This window comes from Oncorhynchus nerka, linkage group LG18 (genome assembly GCF_034236695.1).
Source record: "Oncorhynchus nerka isolate Pitt River linkage group LG18, Oner_Uvic_2.0, whole genome shotgun sequence".
Taxonomy (NCBI): Eukaryota; Metazoa; Chordata; class Actinopteri; order Salmoniformes; family Salmonidae; genus Oncorhynchus; species Oncorhynchus nerka.
In genome coordinates, this window is record NC_088413.1 from 76301736 (window position 1) to 76322825 (window position 21090).

General features: G+C 42.5%; 1 protein-coding gene across 3 annotated transcripts in view; it reads right to left on the reverse strand.

Moving 5' to 3' along the window:
* The window catches only part of wdr35 (WD repeat domain 35), a 50311-nt gene that overhangs the window by 13838 nt on the left and 15383 nt on the right, over positions 1-21090 (reverse strand). For 2 of the 3 annotated variants that reach the window (XM_029688575.2, XM_065004351.1), the window contains exons 10-24: positions 20346-20531; positions 19403-19438; positions 16458-16518; positions 15417-15561; positions 9613-9682; positions 9371-9424; positions 9142-9251; positions 8663-8882; positions 8180-8260; positions 7755-7891; positions 3414-3617; positions 3028-3174; positions 2354-2486; positions 1587-1697; positions 321-485 (exon numbers count right to left, since the gene is read on the reverse strand). In XM_029688575.2, the coding sequence (XP_029544435.1) occupies positions 321-485; positions 1587-1697; positions 2354-2486; positions 3028-3174; positions 3414-3617; positions 7755-7891; positions 8180-8260; positions 8663-8882; positions 9142-9251; positions 9371-9424; positions 9613-9682; positions 15417-15561; positions 16458-16518; positions 19403-19438; positions 20346-20531 (1860 nt within the window). The remainder of the gene's footprint in view (positions 1-320; positions 486-1586; positions 1698-2353; positions 2487-3027; positions 3175-3413; positions 3618-7754; positions 7892-8179; positions 8261-8662; positions 8883-9141; positions 9252-9370; positions 9425-9612; positions 9683-15416; positions 15562-16457; positions 16519-19402; positions 19439-20345; positions 20532-21090) is intronic. The other variant, XM_029688576.2, reaches the window with a different exon arrangement.

The window sequence follows — 21090 nt, forward strand, 5'->3', positions numbered from 1 at the left end:
AAGTGTGGTATTTACTGTAGTGGTGAAGTGTGGGTATTTACTGTAGTGGTGAAGTGTGGTATTTACTGAAGTAGGGAAGTGTGGTATTTACTGTAGTGGTGAAGTGTGGTATTTACTGTAGTGGTGAAGTGTGGTATTCACTGTAGTGGTGAAGTGTGGTATTCATCATTGGAAGTGTTGCAGATTTTCTATTGGTTGATCATGTCCCTTTATGTGTGCCCTACCAATTACATTCCAACATTTGCCTTCTTAACGCCAGAAGCCACTTCAAAACAAGAATGTGACTTTGCATGGTGTTAAGGCATAATCGTTGGCAGTACCTTGAACATGAGTTTAGCTGCTTCTAGGAAATGATGGGCTTTACGGTACAACTCCACGGCCTCCAAAGGCTTGTTCTTCTCCAGCAGGTGAGAGGCATACTTGGCCAGAAGAGAGTTGATCTCTTTCATGTTGTGGTTTTTGGCCAGCTCCACAGCTTTGTTCCACTGTGAAAAAGCAAAAACAGTTATGAACTAATAAATGCACCTGATATGAATGTATAAGTGTGAGTCAGAACAATGTTGTGTCTACATGTGGTGTGGAAAGTAGTGTTTTGTTGTTGGTTCATTGTGATATGTTGGTATGTTTTGTGAATAAATAATTGTTTAATATACAATACTAGTCAAAAGGTTGGACACGCCTGCCAAAAGTGTACAAAGCTGTCATCAAGGCAAAGGGAGGCTACTTTGAAGAACCTCAAATATAAAATATATTTTGATTTGTTTAACACTTTTTTGGTTACTACATGATTCCATATGTGTTATTTCATAGTTTTGATGTCTTCACTATTATTCTACAATGTAGAAGATACTAAAAATAAAGAAAAACCCTGGAATGAGTAGCTGTGTCCAAACCTTTGACTGGTACTGTATATTTTCTAATATGTAGAAATGAGATTGAAAAATGTTTGGGCTTTGGAAAAAATAACCAGTTGAAAGATAATTTAAAAGCTATTGGTGTGAGCCTAATGCTGGAGGTCCTGGCCATACGTGGTTTTCAACACAACAGGAAATGGGGAGAAAAGTATCATGATTAAAGCATGTGTATCAGGAAAACTGTGTCCAAAATAACATGCTTTTAATAAACTGCCTTGAGCTAAATGATCTATCACATATCCTAACCCTTCTCTCCTGGTCACATTTACATCAAGCAATTGTTATGATGCCAAGCTTCAGTTACACTCAAAATCAGCAAAGTAGTATGATGCCTCAAAAGAAACGTGGCACATTAAAGAAAATAGTGTTGCTCATGTCTGTCGTGCTGATGCCGAAGACATCTGAAAAAACACACTTCAGTAGTAAAAACCATTCACAGTGCAATGACAAAAGAATTGACAGTGCAATCCTCAGAACAGAAAGTCCTACTGTGGTCTGCCACTGGTGCAGTGATATCATCTGGTGTGGTGATGTCAAAACCTAGTTGGTGGAGGACAGCGGGGACTGCCAGTTTACACTTTCCAATTTGGAATGAGCACTGAATAGATAAACTGTCCTAAGCTCAGAACCACAACCCCTCTGGAGGTCTCTGACCGTTTGTCCGTCTCTCACCTGGTTTAGATGAACGCAGGCGTCGACAGCAGCCTTGGGCTGGTTGCACTTCAGGTAGGCGTTCACCGTCTGCTCACACATGCCTACGGTGACAAACATCTGGCCGATGTCCTACGACGTGCAAACATAAAAGATAGATGAGGGGAAAAGGTTTTCTTTGTCCACGTGGAAATGGCAGAATGGGGGAAATTACAATTGAAGCCTTTAAAGTTAAGGAGATATTTATGGATTTGAGTCCATTTAGTCAGGAAGTGAAATTCAATTCATCAATTGAAAATTGCCCATTGTTCTCCTTTTAATTTCATGAAGTGAATTTCAGGTATCACTTCCTGAATTGATTGGGTTGAAAATGAAAACCAAATTGACCCCAACCGTGGTAGAAACCTACTAAAAACACTGTATTTATTGACATGCTGATGGAAGCCAGCCGGACGGGTAGGACAGGTGAGTCAGAGAAAGTGGAGAACTAACACAAAACACTAGCTCAGGGGTGGCAGACAGACATTTACAGTCTCTTCCCTCTATCCAGCTCGTTAACAATCAGAGAAACTTCAAACATTCCCAAAACAATTAAACAATGGACAGAGGACTATGTTTTTGCACATTTTGATGGCGACGAAATAGCACCAATTTTCAGTGCGGCCCTCCAGACCTCATTGAATACTGAGGACAAGAAGTAGCCCCTGCACTCGCTTTTTAACTGTAACGTAGGTATAAAAGCACTACTGGACACTTATCTCATGTCCTCTCTTTTCTACAGCCCTCACCGGTAGCAGTTTGTGGTTCTCCGGTAGAGAACTAGCCAGTCGTTCCAGTCCGTCGTAATCCTCCAGCATGTAGTAACACTCTGCCAGCCTCTCCTGGTTGCGCCCCTGAAGGTAGTATTGGACCGCATTAACCCTGGAGAGGAACATTGGCAACAAAGCATTTGCAGACTACAATACTAGTACACTCACACGATATTATGAAACCACAAGTGTCAACGTAAGAGACAAAATGCTGAGGGAAAGGATCCTGGCAAGACCACTGGACTCTGTTCTGTTGTCTAGAATCACACGTGCAAGGATGGCCTCCCGAGTGGCGCAGCGTTCTGAGGCACTGCAGCGCAGTGGGAGGGTTTGACCGGGGGGGGCTTTACTTGGCTCATCGTGTTCTAGTGAATCCTTGTGGCGGGGTCGGGCACATGCAGGCTGACTTAGGTCATCAGTTGAACAGTATTTCACCCAACAGATGGCTTCCAGGTTAAGCGAGAGGGTGTTAAGAAACGCAATTTGGCGGGTCATGTTTCGGAGGATGCATGACCCAACCTTCTTGTCTCCCAAGCCCGTTGGGGGATTGCAGCGATGAGACAAGATCGCAATTGGATATCATGAAATTGGGGGAGAAAAAGGGGTAAAATACCATTCACCATCTTGAAATATAAATAGTGAAATGCCCGTACCACTTCTGTCGGTCTGCAAAGTAGTCCCCGATGGCATTGTACGCCTGCTCCAGCAGGGCATCGTCACAGTCACCTGATCCCGTCTTCAGGAGCTGAAGGACGCGGAACCAGTCCCCCAGCTTAATCCTCAGGCTGATAGCCAGGTCCCTAAAGAGAGAGATGTTATCTGTCGTTAGCTGTAAGGTACAGCATCATATCATGGAAGTTAAGTCAATAGTGAACAACTTCAACACCATTTGACCAACTTTAATCAACAAGTGAACATTGCATTAACATTCTAAAACATAACAAAAAACAAGGGTATCCTTTATTGTTTAGTGTCTTCAATATTTAGCATAAGCCATACAGGTAAAGCACAACATCCTACATGACATCCAACACCTTACCTGCGATCCATGTCCAGGTACATTCTCTCGGCCTCCTCGAACCTGCCGAAGTAGGCCGCCACCTCGGCCTGTTTCATGGCTTCGCTCTGCAGGTTGCCCAGGCTCTTGACGAACTCGATGCCCTGGTAGTCCTTACAGCGGACAAAAGCCTGCTCAGCCGTCTTCAGGTCCAGCTTCTGGAGGGCCGCCTCGGCCAATAGGCGCCTGGGAGCAGATCAATAGCACGGTGAAGACTATAATCTTGTGAAATGTCTCTTGAGAAGGTTCAGAACATTTACACAGGCTCACTAGATGTGATTAGGGTTGTAAAATTCAGTATCTTACACAAAATCCCCAGGTTTACCAGAAATCGTGGTTGGAGGAATCCGAATTCGCTCCTGATTCTGGGAATCTTCCAACCACGATTACTGTAATTTTGCCACCCTACATGCAAATGCAATATAATCATAACCTGTGGTACACCAACAAAACCCCTCCTGAAAAAACACACATTTTGAAAAAAGTCCACACTTTAGTGTTGCCAAATACATTTAAACTCTGTTTTTCACATTTCCTGACATTTAATCCTAGTAAATATTCCCTGTTTTAAGTCAGTTAGGATCACTACTTTATTTTTAGAATGTAAAATGTCAGAATAATAGTAGAGAGAATGATTTATTCAAGCTTTTATTTCTTTCATCACATTCCCAGTGGGTCAGAAGTGTACATAAACTCAATTGGTATTTGATAGCATTGCCTTTAAATTGTTTAACTTGGGTCAAATGTTTCGGGTTGCCTTCCACAAGCTTCCCACAATAAGTTAGGTAAATTTTGGCCAATTCCTCCTGACAGAGCTGGTGTAACGGAGTCAGGTTTGTAAGGCCTCCTTGCTCGCACACGCTTTTTCAGTTCTGCCCACAAATATTCTATAGGATGGAGGTCAGGGCTTTGCGATGGCCACTCCAATACCTTGACTTTGTTGTCCTCAAGCCATTTTGCCAGAACTTTGGAAGTGTGCTTGGGGTCATTGTCCATTTGGAAAACCCATTTGCGACCAAGCATTAACTTCCTGACTGATGTCTTGAGATGTTGCTTCAATATATCCACATACTTTTTCTCATGATGCCCTCTATTTTGTGAAGTGCACCAGTCCCTCCTGCAGCAAATCACCCCCACAACATGATGCTGCTACCCCCGTGCTTCACGGTTGGGATGGCCTCCCACTTTTCTCCCCCAAACATAACAATGGTAATTATGCCAAACAGTTCTATTTTTGTTTCAACAGACCAGAGGACATTTCTCCAAAAAGTACGATATTTGTCCCCATGTGCACTTGCAAACCCGTAGTCTGGCTTCTTTATGGCATTTTGGAGCAGTGGCTTCTTCCTTGCCGAGCGGCCTTTCAGGTTATGTTGATATAGGACTTGTTTTACTGTGGATATAGATACTTAGGTACCTGCATCTTCACAAGGTCCTTTGCTGTTGTTCTGGGATTGATTTGCACTTTTCGCACCAAAGTACGTTCATCTATAGGAGCCTGAACGCGTCTCCTTCCTGAGCGGTATGACGGCTGCATGGTCCCATGGTACTTGCGTACTATTGTTTGTACAGATGAAAGTGGTACCTTCAGGCGTTTGGAAATTGCTCCCAAGGATGAACCAGACTTGTGGAGAACTAAAATTTTTCAGAGGTCTTGGCTGATTTCTTTTGATTTTCTCATGATGTCAAGCAAAGAGGCACAGAGTTTGAAGGTTGAAATACATCCACAGGCATGGCAAATGTATGGCAATTTAGCTAGTTAGCTTGCACTTGCTAGCTAATTTGTCCTATTTAGCTAGCTTGCTGTTGCTAGCTAATTTGTCCTGGGATATAAACATTGAGTTGTTATTTTACCTGAAATGCACAAGGTCCTCTACTCCGACAATTAATCCACACATAAAACGGCCATCCGAATCGTTTATAGTCATCTCTCCTCCTTCCAGGCTTTTTCATCTTTGAACTTATATGGTGATTGGCATCTACACTTGTACCAACGCAAAACATTTAGTCTTTCAATCACCCACGTGGGTATAACCAATGAGGAGATGGCAGAGGCAGGACTTTCATCTGCGTCAGAAATAGAAAGGAGTTCTATTTTAGCCCTTGGCAATGCAGACGCTCGTTGGCGCACGCGAGCAGTGTGGGTGCAATAATTGAATAACATGGATTTCTAAATTTATTTTGCAACGCTCGCGCATGCGACGTGTCCGGTCTGGTCAGCATGTAAGGCACTACATCTCAGTACTAGAGGCATCACTACAGACACCCTGGTTCGATTCCAGGCTGTATAATAACCGTCCGTGATTGGGAGTCTCATAGGGCGGCGCACAATTGGCCCAGCATCGTCCGGGTTTGGCCGGTGTAGGCCGTCATTGTAAATAAGAATTTGTACTTAACTGACTTGCCTAGTTAAATAAATGTAAAAAATCAGAAGAATGACATGCTGCAGAGAATGTCTTTACATCTCACTGGGGTATTGGGGTGAAGTGGTCTGAATCAGACTGGGGGTGTTGGGGTTGAGTGTTCTAAATCAGACTGGGGGTGTTGGAGAGGAGTGTTCTAAATCAGACTGGAGTGTCAGGATGAAGTGTTCTGAATCCGACTGGGGTGGAGTGTTCTGAATCAGACTGTGGGTTTCGGGGTGGAGTGTTCTGAATCAGACTGGGGTGGAGTGTTCTGAATCAGACTGGGGGTGTTGGGGTGGAGTGTTTTGAATCAGACTAGAGTGTCAGGGTGGATGAGGTGTTCTGAATCCGACTGTGGGTTTCGGGGTGGAGTGTTCTGAATCAGACTGGAGTGTCGGGGTGGAGTGGTCTGAATCAGACTGGGGGTGTTGGGGTGGAGTGTTTTGAATCAGACTGGGGGTGTTGGGGTGGAGTGGTCTGAATCCGACTGGGGGTGTTGGGGTGGAGTATCCTGAATCAGACTGGGGTGTTAGTGTGGAGTGTTCTGAATCAGACTGGTGGTGATGGGATGGTGTGTGTGGGCGCGTGAGTGAGTGACGAAGGTTGTTCTTACAACTTTTGCTCCACCTGAACTCCTGATCCTGAAAATGACTCGTTACCTTTGGTATGCATCTTGTACACGGAGCACCTTAGAAATGGAACATCTGCGGGCAATACAGGCATGTCAAAATATCTGTGGCACATCAAGGTCTCTACCACTACACCTTGTTCAGTCAATCGAAGAGACTTCTCACCCCTGACAGGTTGGTTTCAGCACCAAGGGGAGGAAAGGGACATTTCTTCCCCAAAGTTCCAAAATTCCTCGAGTCGGTGTGAAAAATGACATGGGGAGCCGAAGTCCTCTTTCAACCAGAATCCTTTAGCCGAGTGCTACCAAAACAGCGAGATAAATCAACCATACTCCGTCGCGCCAGTGTGGGGATTCTCCCACATAACCAGAAGAATATTAGCCTTTGATTTAAAAAAGAAGGACAGTGATGCTTTCAACCTGTATCAGGGATGGAAAGCCCAGGCTCACCTTAAATTATGTTCTTCAAATACGAGCATACAACTAAACTGAAAATGTGACTAGGACTGATATTTTAAGAATAGGCCAAATCTCCTTCTGTAAATCTCTGTGTTGCAAGACATTCCACATGTTACACATGCCATAGTTTCTCCTCTGTTTGTTCTTTGAGGAGAACATCATTAAACAGACCATACACTCGTAAAAAGCATTGAGTTCCCACTTTCTGACGTCACATAGGTCCTACAAATATATTTTGACCCCCGACCCAAACGTCTGTGTGGCACGTTTTCTGAGCAAACTGATGCTTGCTGGGTGTGAGCGCCTACTGGAAAGGCTGCAAAGGCTCAGGGTAGACATTGATGTCAATACAAGAGTCCATTCAAACTGGGTAAGAATGGAGGACTGACTGACAGAATAGATTATTGAAAGGCCTTAAAGAGACAGTTCACTCCAATATCAAATGATAAGTCATTTTCAGACTTTAAAAGTAGTCTAATGTCAAGAAGAATCACAAGCCATCAATCGTGTAGATCCAGCTGCATGCCTAAAAACCAAATTAAACACACAAAAAACTGGATATTGTGTTTATCTTTTCCATCCATTTTGGATTGAGGCATATAGCTGGATCTACACATCAGATGGCAAGGTCAGCATATAGCTGGATCTACACATCAGATGGCCAGGGACCTGGACTTATCTCAACTTATGAGGTGTTCTGAAACTATCATTTTGGAATGAACTGTCCCTTTAAGTGACTCCATGACATGCAGGGTTACTGTCTATGTAACCTCATCCGCAGGCTTTTTCCCCAAAGGGGGCCGGGAACAAGATGACTGTCCATGTATTTACCAGAGTCTGGGGTGAGGGTTGTCTTCGATGAACTGGGAGGCGTCCTCGATGCCCACTTTCTCGATCAGCGCGCGGCTGTCGCGGAGGGAGCGGATCTCAAAGTTGATGAGGTAATCCTTGTTCGGCCTCTCCGGATCCTAAGAGGAAATCTAAGATCACTCCACATTCCCATTGCATCATGGATATTCCGGACCTTTTGGCATCCGACTCCATTTAGCAAAGTATACTTTACATAACTAACAGAAATAGACACATCTTTGCTGTTGTTGTGCACATTCATTTGTGTTCTGCTGGGAGCCTTTATGTATTCCAATAGCAACAGTAAACATCTGTTCCCGTACAGCTAACTGCCTAACTTTATTTGCTGTCATATTACCGGGTATTACGGAAAGTGTGACTTTTGCATATGAAGAAAAGAAGGTTACCTTCATGATTTCATCTAGCAGGACCGATTTGATTTCCAGGTCTTCAAAGTTGCAAATGTATCCAGACGTTTGAATGGGTTCCTGATTTAATATGGAATATTAAAATCATGAGAAATTGTATGTCAAAAAAACAAAACACAGCAGAGTGAAGGAAAAGCAGCCAACAAGTGCTCAGCCTATGTGGGAACTCCTTCAAGACTGTTGGAAAAGCATTCCAGGTGAAGCAGGTTGAGAGAATGCCAAGAGTGTGCAAAGCTTTCATCAAGACAAAGGGTGGCTATTTTGACAAATATCAAATGTAAAATATATTTTGATTTGTTTAACACTTTTTTGGTTACTACATGATTCCATATGTGTTATTTCATAGTTTTGATGTCTTCACTATTATTCTACAATGTAGAAAATAGCAACAATAAAGAAAAACCCTGGAATGAGTAGGTGTGTCCAAACTTTTGACTGGTACTGTATGTCAGAGGGACACACCTCTGGGTCCAGGTTCCTGAACACGTACATCCTGGTCTTTTCCATCATGGCAAACAGATCAGGGTTGTCATTGGCCCACAGCATGTCCCAGACGTCCTTACGCTCAAACTTGGAGGGGTCGCCTGTCCCCGCCTGGCTTCCAGAGCCATCATCCGAAGACGAACGCACCTCCAGGTCCAAAAACGTCAGCACTCCCGAAATATCAATAATCGCCAGGCGGCTAAAGAAAAACATGGGTTTTTATCAATAGAAGATTTTACAATAATTTTAAAAAATAACGTCACTTTGTTTCTTACATGAAGTTCACCAAACAGCTTTTGAACCAGACAATAACTGTTCAGATGGTTCATAGCAATGCTATGTCGGTTGTACTTCTGTACTGCAAGCAATAAGCTTCATTGTTATAAACTCTTATCAAGATCTGCTCCTGAAACACCACGTATGGTGTAATATTACAGTAACCAGCCAACAGTCCTGACCTGGAGGTACAGTTGAGTGAGAGCTGGTAGGCCCGGTAGTTCAAGGAGTATTTCTGCACCAGAGCAACGTTAGGGAGGCTGTATTTGTGGATGGTACCAGACTCACGGCCCTTTGATCACAAACAGACAAACACGGTAAAAAAACAAACATTTCCAAACGGAACTTTTCTGATCATTGATAAGACTGATGAACTTAATACTCAATTAAAATCCTGAGATAAATACCTACCACAATCAGTGTCTTGTCTGTTGCTGTGATGCAACAAATGGGGTCTCGTGTTGCCTAAAACAGAAAAGGAAAATATATGAGGCAATGGGTTAAGAATTAACGATTTCCATGCAACTTTATTGAATGTATTTTTGATAGCTCTATCTTGGGAGTTTTAATTAACAGGCATTGTAACTGAGGGTGATATATTCAGCTTGTGTTAACAAAGTGGGTGTTTGTGTGCTTCTAAAAATGCAACTCACAGTGAAGGCCTTGGCAAAGTCCAGGGGGCCCTCAGTGGTCCCAGATGGACTATCATCAATATGATAAACCCTACAGAGAGAGACAGAGAATATCCCCTGTATTAACATTAACAGCAGACAAATACATTTCCTCAGTGAAAACAATGTACTGAACAAATGTCAAATTGGCTTTTTAACAAATTATAGTACGACAGACCACGTATTCACCCTGCACACCCTAATTAACAAACAAACAAACCAAAACAAAGGCAAAGTCTTCTCATGCTTGGTTGATTTCAAAAAAGCCTTCGACTCAATTAGGCATGAGGGTCTGCTATACAAATTGATGGAAAGTGGTTGTTGGGGGTAAAACATACGACATTATAAAAGCCGTGTGCGGTTAAAATGGGCAAAAAAACAAAAAATGTTCCACCAGGGCCATGGGGTGAGACAGGGATGCAGCTTAAGCCCCTTAAGCCCCACCCTCGTCAACATATATATCAACGAATTGGCGAGGGCACTAGAACAGTCTGCACCACCCGGCCTCAACCTACTAGAATCTGAAGTGAAATGTCTATTGTTTGCTGATGATCTGGTGCTTCTGTCACCAACCAAGGAGGGCCTACAGCAGCAGCTAGATCTTCTGCACAGATTCTGCCAGACATGGGCCCTGACAGACCTGGGCCCTGCCAGTAAATCTCAGTAAGACCAAAATAATGGTGTTCCAAAACAAGTCCAGTCGCCAGGACCACAAGTACAAATTCCATCTAGACACCGTTTCCCTGGAGCACACAAAAAACTATACAATACCTTGGCTTAAACATCAGCGCTACAGGTAACTTCCACATAGCTGTGAACAATCTGAGAGGCAAGAAGGGCATTCTATGCCATCAAAAGTAACATAAAATTGAACATGCCAATTAGGATCTGGCAAAAAATACTTGAATCCGTTATAGAACCCATTGCCCTTTATGGTTGTAAGGTCTGGGGTGCGCTCACCAACCAAGAATTCACAAAATGGGACAAACACCAAATTGAGACTCTGCATGCAAAAATATCCTCTGCGTACAACGTAAAACCCCAAATAATGCATGTAGAGCAGAATTAGGCCGATACCCGCTAATTATCAAAATCCAGAAAAAAGTCAGCCAAATTCCACAACCACCTAAAAAGAAGCGATTCCCAAACGTTCCATAACAAAGCCATCACCTACAGAGAGATGAACCTGGAGAAGAGTCACCTAAGCAAGCTGGTCCTGGGGCTCTGTTCACAAACACAAACAGACCCCACAGAGCCCCAGAACAGCAACACAATTAGACCCAACCAAATAATGAGAAAACAAAAAGATAATTACTTGACACATTGGAAAGAATTAACAAAAAAAACTGAGCAAACTAGAATCCTATTTGGCCCTAAACAGAGAGTACACAGTGGCAGAATACCCGACCACTGTGACTGACCCAAACTTAAGGAAAGCTGACTATGTACAGACTCAAAGAGCATAGCCTTGCTATTGAGAAAGGCCGCAGTAGGCAGACCTGAGGTGGAAACTGAACTGCACTTCCTAATTACACAGATCCACAAAGAACTTGAAAACTAACCCAATTTTGATAAACTCCCATATCTACTGGGTGAAATACCACAGTATGCCATCACAGCAGCAAGATTTGTGACCTGTTGCCACAAGAAAAGGTACAACCAGTGAAGGACAAGCACCATTATAAATACAACAAATATGTTTATTTATTGTCCCTTTTGTACTTATATATCCCTTTTGTATATATATATATATATATATATAATATGACATTTGTAATGTCTTTATTATTTTGTAACTTCTGTGAGTGTAATGTTCACCGTTCATTGTTTATTTCACTTTTGCATATTATCTACTTCACTTGCTTTGGCAATGTTAACATATGTTTCCCATGCCAATAAAGCCCCTTGAATTTAATTGACAGACAGACATGTCGAGAAAGAGAGAGACAGACAGGGAGAGAGAGAAATATCTTCCTGATATCAGCTTGAAGGAAAGTCTAATATGCTGTCTCTCTCTCTTGCTGTCTGTCTCTGCCCACCCAACGCCCTCTCCCATCTCTCTCTGCACCACTATATCTTCCTGATATCAGCTTGAAGGAAAGTCTAATATGCTCTGTCTCTCTCTTGCTGTCTGTCTCTGCCCACCCAACGCCCTCTCCCATCTCTCTCTGCACCACTAGATCTTCCTGATATCAGCTTGAAGGAAAGTCTAATATGCTGTCTCTCTCTCTTGCTGTCTGTCTCTGCCCACCCAACGCCCTCTCCCATCTCTCTCTGCACCACTATATCTTCCTGATATCAGCTTGAAGGAAAGTCTAATATGCTCTGTCTCTCTCTTGCTGTCTGTCTCTGCCCACTCAACGCCCTCTCTCTCTCTGCACCACTATATCTTCCTGAACCCGCCCCACCCATCTGTCTGTCTGTCTGTCTGTCTGTCTGTCTGTCTGTCTGTCTGTCTGTCTTTTGGACAGACGGGCGGGCGGGCGGGCGGACAGACAGACAGAAATGGGTGGGGCGGGTTCAGGAAGATATAGTGGTGTAGAGAGAGAGGGCGTTGGGTGGGCAGAGACGGACAGCAAGAGAGAGAGACAGAGCGAGAGCATATTAGACTTTCCTTCAAGCTGATGTGTTGGCATGCAGACAGGAACATCGCTGGCAGGACAGTAGGCCCTACTCTTGCCTGTCTGTCTGAGGTCAGTATCACTGACTCACTGGTCAACCCGCTGTCTACTGTCTGTCTACTGGTTCAGGCAGATGAATGGACATGTTTCATTTCAATGTCAACACCTTGCACAGGATCAAACAAGCCAGAGACTAGGGTGGCAGGTAGCCTAGCGGTTAGAGAGGCGAGCCAGCAACCGGAGGGTTACCAGTTCGAATCCCGGGGTCTGACCAGAAAATTCTGTCGGGAAGTGAGCTGGCAATCCATGATGCCATTGCCTGCCATGCAAAGGCACTTAACCTCCACAACAAGTTCTTCATGAGTGCACAATCCGTCAGTCCTCCACTCCAACTTCATCCCCCTTTGTGTTTTTCCTATTTTGTTGCATTACAACCTGTAATTTAAATTTATTTTTATTTGGATTTCATGTAATGGACATACACAAAATAGTCCAGTGATGAAGTGAAATGGAAAAAATTACTTGCTTAAATAAATTCTAAAAAAAAGTCCCTAAATAAGATCTGGTGCAACCAATTACCTTCAGAAGTCACATAATTAGTTAAATAAAGTCCACCTGTGTGCAATCTAAGTGTCACATGATCTGTCACATGATCTCAGTATATATACACCTGTTCTGAAAGGCCCCAGAGTCTGCAACACCACTAAGCAAGGGGCACCACCAAGCAAGCGGCACCATGAAGACCAAGGAGCTATCCAAACAGGTCAGGGACAAAGTTGTGGAGAAGTACAGATCAGGGTTGGGTTATAAAAAAATATCAGAAACGTTGAACATCCCACGGAGCACCATTTAAATCCATTATTAAAACATTTAAAGAATATGGCACCACAACAAACCTGCCCACCAAAACTCACAGACCAGGCAAGGAGAGCATTAATCAGAGAGGCAACAAAGAGACCAAAGATAACCCTGAAGGAACTGCAAAGCTCCACAGCGGAGATTGGAGTATCTGTCCATGGGACCACTTTAAACACTACACTCCACAGAGCTGGGCTTTACAGAAGAGTGGCCAGAAAAAAGCCATTGCTTAAAGAAAAAAAATAAGCAAACACATTTGGTGTTCACCAAAAGGCATTTGGGAGACACCCCAAACATATGGAACAAGGTACTCTGGTCAAGTGAGACCAAAATTGAGCTTTTTGGCCATCAATGAAAACGCTATGTCTGGCGCAAACTCAACACCTCATCACCCCGAGAACACTATCCCACAGTGAAGTATGGTGGTGGCAGCAACATGTTATGGGGATGTTTTTCCATCGGCAGGGACTGGGAAACTGGTCAGGATTGAAGGAATGATGAATGTCACTAAATACATGGAAAATCTTGAGGGAAACCTGTTTCAGTCTTCCAGAGATTTGAGACAGAGGCGGTTTACCTTCCAGCAGGACAATGCCCCTAGCACACTGCTAAAGCATCATTCCAGTTGTTTAAGGGGAAACATTTAAATGTTTTGATAGGCCTAGTCAAAGCCCAGACCTCAAGACAATGCCCCTAGCACACTGCTAAAGCATCATTCCAGTTGTTTAAGGGGAAACATTTAAATGTTTTGATAGGCCTTAGTCAAAGCCCAGACCTCAAGACAATGCCCCTAGCACACTGCTAAAGCATCATTCCAGTTGTTTAAGGGGAAACATTTAAATGTTTTGATAGGCCTAGTCAAAGCCCAGACCTCAAGACAATGCCCCTAGCACACTGCTAAAGCATCATTCGAGTTGTTTAAGGGGAAACATTTCAATGTTTTGATCGGCCTAGTCAAAGCCCAGACCTCAAGACAATGCCCCTAGCACACTGCTAAAGCATCATTCGAGTTGTTTAAGGGGAAACATTTCAATGTTTTGATAGGCCTAGTCAAAGCCCAGACCTCAAGACAATGCCCCTAGCACACTGCTAAAGCATCATTCTAGTTGTTTAAGGGGAAACATTTCAATGTTTTGATAGGCCTAGTCAAAGCCCAGACCTCAAGACAATGCCCCTAGCACACTGATAAAGCATCATTCCAGTTGTTTAAGGGGAAACATTTAAATGTTTTGATAGGCCTAGTCAAAGCCCAGACCTCAAGACAATGCCCCTAGCACACTGATAAAGCATCATTCCAGTTGTTTAAGGGGAAACATTTAAATGTTTTGATAGGCCTAGTCAAAGCCCAGACCTCAAGACAATGCCCCTAGCACACTGCTAAAGCATCATTCCAGTTGTTTAAGGGGAAACATTTAAATGTTTTGATAGGCCTAGTCAAAGCCCAGACCTCAAGACAATGCCCCTAGCACACTGCTAAAGCATCATTCCAGTTGTTTAAGGGGAAACATTTAAATGTTTTGATAGGCCTAGTCAAAGCCCAGACCTCAATCCAATTGAGAATCTGTGGTATAACTTAAAGATTGTTGTACACCAGCGGAACCCATCCAACTTGAAGGAGCTAGAGCAGTTTTGCCTTGAAGAATGCACAAAAATCCCAGTGGCTAGATGTGCCAAGCTTATTGTGTAAATCATGTTGTGTAAATCAAATGATACAAACCCCTAAAAAAATCTATTTTAATTCCAGGTTGTAAAAGCAACAAAATAGGAAAAATGCCAAGTGGGGTGAATATGTTCGCAAGTCACTGTATGTTTCTTAGAGGAGTTGGGATTAAGCAGAAGTCCAATTTTGGTTGGACCTTGTGTACAATTCACAAATAAAGTGATTTTCTATACCTGCATTGCATGCTGTTTGGGGTTTTAGGCTGGGTTTCTGTAATAGCATTTTGTGACATCAGCTGATGTACGAAGGGCTTTATAAATACATTGTATTGATTGGTTTTAATCTTAAACATCTTCTGACCCCCTTAAAAAATCTGCAAAACTCACTTGTTTCATAATATTAGTGCCACAGGCCAAATCAACCGTTTAGAATAACGTCATGTCGATAAGTGGTTCCGTTCAGTTTATTTGGTTTCATTCTGGATATTTTCTCATAAATGACAGAAGATCTTTAATCTGGTTTGTTGCTCTTGTGTGCAAGGTGTCTGAACCTTGCCACCTGAACTTTCTGGATAGAAACGGAATGAATAGAGTTGACATGATTCCCTATTCTATCTTCTGAACAGGTCCGGTACCGGCAGCACTCACCTCTCCCTGCCTTCCTTCCTGGTCCTGGACACCTGGTTGATCTCCATGGCAGTTAGTTTCTTGGCCACGCGGTACTGCCAGGTGTAGAAAGCCTCCTTGGACGCAGCGATCACATGGGTCTTAGTCATGGTCACGAACAGAGGATCTGTCCGAGGTGACATGGTCCAAGGTTATTTCAGTAAACTAAGGATCCTAAATTCAATCAAAATCTGTAACCAAGGGTCGTGTTCAGTGGGACACACCGGAGCTAAACGTAGCAACAGAAACCAAAAATGTAATTATATCATTCATAAAAATCAGTGAAAAACTTCACAGCTAAAATAATATTCTGACTAAATAAACAATTTATATAAATAAACATTATAATTTCCAGAAACAAAAATAGTGACAGGCACATTCTTTCAATGCAACGCTCCAGGCCCACGAAGAGGTCTCCTCAGGTCACAGTGAGGAAGAATCACCACAAAGAGGAAGTATACATTCTTTACTGTTGATTCAGCATGCTCTGACACTTGGATCTCTTTGAGGCTCTCCCAGCCCTCTCAGGTGGCAGACTTTGAACTGCCTCCGCTATGGTCTTGGGTAAACGTTTGGCCAGTAGCACAGACTTGGCTTGCAACGCAGGCAGAAGGAATATTACAGAATGTGTAGGAGACCTATAGATGGGGGGAATCTTCAGGGTGTATGTCATGAACAAGCCCATGAAAGGGAAGGATTGTTGGCGGGTAGAACCCCAGACGAGACAGCAGCTCTTTGAAACTGGGTGACAGATCAGCGGTAGGAAGTGCCGGGCTTTCTCATTCCAGAGGAATCTGGTACAAAACCTGCCAAAGTGTTTAAAGTATTCACATTGTCCAAAACGGCAAGGTGTCTCGCCACTGATGTGCACTTCTTGACATTTCTGACGTCTACACTTTTGAAGTGTTATTAGGGAAATTGAATGAAACTATCGTTGATACATTGTGAAACAACACACTGTTCCAGTTTATTAAAACCTGCTTTAAACATAATATTATCTTATCTTTCTAAAAAATCACTCACCAATGTCAATGTATTTTGAATCCAGTGGGGTCCCAATGGAGTTACAGAGAACCAGCACATACTGGAAAACAAGACAAAGTCATTAATTTCTTCAACAGTCATACAAAACTCAATCACCTCCATCATATATGGTCAAATTCAGAGGGTGTATTTTACCATACATGGTCATATTTAGAGGGTGTACATTACCAGGGTTATATTTAGAGGGATTTACATTACCACACAGGGTTATATTTAGAGGGATTTACATTACCATACAGGGTCATATTTAGAGGGTGTATTTTACCACACAGGGTTATATTTAGGGGGATTTACATTACCACACAGGGTCATATTTAGAGGGATTTACATTACCATCCAGGGTTATATTTAGAGGGATTTACATTACCATACAGGGTCATATTTAGGGGGATTTACATTACCACACAGGGTCATATTTAGAGGGATTTACATTACCATCCAGGGTTATATTTAGAGGGAATTACATTACCACACAGGGTTATATTTAGAGGGATTTACATTACCATCCAGGGCTATATTTAGAGGGATTTATATTAATATCCAGGGTCATATTTAGAGGGATTTACATTACGATCCAGGGTTATATTTAGAGGGATTTACATTACCATCCAGGGTTATATTTAGAGGGATTTACATTACCACCCAGGGTTATATTTAGATGGATTTACATTACCACACAGGGTCATATTTAGAGGGATTTACATTACCACCCAGGGTTATATTTAGATGGATTTACATTACCACACAGGGTCATATTTAGAGGGATTTACATTACCACACAGGGTTATATTTAGAGGGATTTACATTACCATCCAGGGTTATATTTAGAGGGGTTTACATTACCACACAGGGTCATATTTAGAGGGATTTACATTACCATCCAGGGTTATATTTAGAGGGGTTTACATTACCACACAGGGTTATATTTAGAGGGATTTACATTAATATCCAGGGTTATATTTAGAGGGATTTACATTACCATCCAGGGTTATATTTAGAGGGATTTACATTACCATCCAGGGTTATATTTAGAGGGATTTACATTACCACACAGGGTTATATTTAGAGGGTGTACATTACCAGGGTCATATTTAGAGGGATTTACATTACCACACCGGGTTATATTTAGAGGGATTTACATTACCACACAGGGTCATATTTAGAGGGATTTACATTAATATCCAGGGTTATATTTAGAGGGGGTACATTACCAGGGTTATATTTAGAGGGATTTACATTACCACACAGGGTCATATTTAGAGGGATTTACATTACCACACAGGGTCATATTTAGAGGGATTTACATTACCACACAGGGTCATATTTAGAGGGATTTACATTACCACACAGGGTTATATTTAGAGGGATTTACATTACCACACAGGGTTATATTTAGAGGGATTTACATTACCACACAGGGTTATATTTAGAGGGTGTACATTACCACACAGGGTCATATTTAGAGGGTGTACATTACCAGGGTTATATTAAGAGGGTGTACATTACCACACAGGGTCATATTTAGAGGGTGTACATTACCAGGGTTATATTTAGAGGGATTTACATTACCACACAGGGTTATATTTAGAGGGATTTACATTACCACACAGGGTTATATTTAGAGGGATTTACATTACCATCCAGGGTTATATTTAGATGGATTTACATTACCACACAGGGTCATATTTAGAGGGATTTACATTACCATCCAGGGTTATATTTAGATGGATTTACATTACCACACAGGGTCATATTTAGAGGGTGTACATTACCAGGGTTATATTTAGAGGGATTTACATTCATATCCAGGGTTATATTTAGAGGGATTTACATTCATATCCAGGGTTATATTTAGAGGGTGTATTTTACCATACAGGGTTATATTTAGAGGGTGTACATTACCACACAGGGTCATATTTAGAGGGATTTACATTACCATACAGGGTTATATTTAGAGGGATTTACATTAATATCCAGGGTTATATTTAGAGGGTGTACATTACCAGGGTTATATTTAGAGGGATTTACATTAATATCCAGGGTTATATTTAGAGGGTGTACATTACCAGGGTTATATTTAGAGGGATTTACATTACCACACAGGGTTATATTTAGAGGGATTTACATTACCACACAGGGTCATATTTAGAGGAATTTACATTACCACACGGGTTATATTTAGAGGGATTTACATTACCACACATGGTTATATTTAGAGGGATTTACATTACCACACCGGGTTATATTTAGAGGGATTTACATTACCACACAGGGTCATATTTAGAGGGATTTACATTACCACACAGGGTCATATTTAGAGGGTGTACATTACCACACAGGGTCATATTTAGAGGGATTTACATTACCACACCGGGTTATATTTAGAGGGATTTACATTACCACACAGGGTCATATTTAGAGGGATTTACATTACCACACAGGGTTATATTTAGAGGGATTTACATTACCACACAGGGTTATATTTAGAGGGATTTACATTACCACACAGGGGTATATTTAGAGGGTGTACATTACCACACAGGGTCATATTTAGAGGGTGTACATTACCAGGGTTATATTAAGAGGGTGTACATTACCACACAGGGTCATATTTAGAGGGTGTACATTACCACACAGGGTCATATTTAGAGGGTGTACATTACCAGGGTTATATTAAGAGGGATTTACATTACCACACAGGGTCATATTTAGAGGGTGTACATTACCACACAGGGTCATATTTAGAGGGTGTACATTACCACACAGGGTTATATTTAGAGGGTGTACATTACCACACAGGGTTATATTTAGAGGTTGTACATTACCACACAGGGTCATATTCAGAGGGTGTACATTACCACACAGGGTCATATTTAGAGGGTGTACATTACCACACAGGGTCATATTTAGAGGGTGTACGTTACCATGGCATTATTTCCCGACTCTACGTCAGCATCCTCCTTTGTGGCAATGAATTTGAAAACAAGAGAAGGCATGACACGCAGAGAGATACTGACATGAGACTGATCAAGATACAAGTTGTTTCTTACAGTACTTCCAAGTTCTACTTTCTCTTACTGCTTGTCAGATTTGAGTAACACTTTACTTGGAACTGTTAAACGGTTTGATGCTTTGAACATAATAATGTGGATGTTTGGTCAAGCCAAGTTCATTATGACGGGTCATTCAAGTCAAGTATTAGGCCTCTCCTATATCAACAACTACTCCCTTTGTAAATGTCGTCTCGATTCCATTCAACATAGTTGTAAGTTAGTGCCTAGCAACCCGGCGAGGCTGCCAGTCCTTCTGTCTGTGTCGGTGTGTGTAGATGTGCATGTGTAACTTTTATTTTAACAAGGCAAGTCAATTATTTACAATGACGGTCTACTCCAGCCAAACCCAGACGACGCTGGGCCAATTGTGCGCCGCCTTATGGGACTCCCAATCACGGCCCGGTTGTGATACAGCCTGGATTCGAACCAGGGTGTCTGTAGTGACGCCTCTGGCACTGAGATGCAGTGCCTTAGACCACTGTGCCACTCGGGAGCCCTGTACCAGTATGTACCTGTGTATGTACCAGTGTGTGTGTACCTGTGTGTGTGTGTCAGACAGTGTGTGTACCGGTGGATGTGTGTGTGTGTGTGTGTACCAGTACCAGTGCGTGTTCCAGTGTGTGTACCTGTGGGTGTACCTGGGTGTGTGTGTGTACTAGTACTAGTGTGTGTACCAGACAGTGTGTGTACAAGTGTTTGTACCTGGGTGTGTGCGTGTGTACCAGTACTAGTGTGTGTACCAGTGTATGTACTTCTGTGTGTGTACCTGTACCAGTGCGTGTGTACCAGACGGTGTGTGTACCAGTGTGTGTACCTGTGGGTGTGTGTCATCTGCCTTGGTGGCCAGGATGCAGAAGTCTCCGGACGTGGTGATGGACAAGAGGCTCTTGACGTACTTGACAAACTTCTCGTTGTTCTTGGTGTCCCAGAACACCACACAGTACTCCAGCCGGTCAGGCTTGGTATAGGCATACACCACTGTGTTGGAGCAGTAGCCCCACTGTTGAGACAGAGACAGATGAGATGGAGAGTAAATCAGTGGTGTGTATTCATGAATGCCAATGGAAGCTAGGCTTTCCCCAAATACTTGACCAATAAAACAAATTTATATATTTTTTTTTAAATGATCTTTCGTCTTTCTGTGTTTTCATTACTTTGCTGAATCTACAGTATCTCACAGTAGGAATCATACAAGAGAAGGAAACAGCACCTCTCTGTCTCAGTATGTGTAGACCATGTATCTGATGCTGTCTGGACAGTGAAACAGCACCTCTCTGTCTCAGTATGTGTAGACCATGTATCTGATGCTGTCTGGACAGTGAAACAGCACCTCTCTGTCTCAGTATGTGTAGACCATGTATCTGATGCTGTCTGGACATTGAAACAGCACCTCTCTGTCTCAGTATGTGTAGACCATGAATCTGATGCTGTCTGGACATTGAAACAGCACCTCTCTGTCTCAGTATGTGTAGACCATGAATCTGATGCTGTCTGGACAGTGAAACAGCACCTCTCTGTCTCAGTATGTGTAGACCATGTATCTGATGCTGTCTGGACAG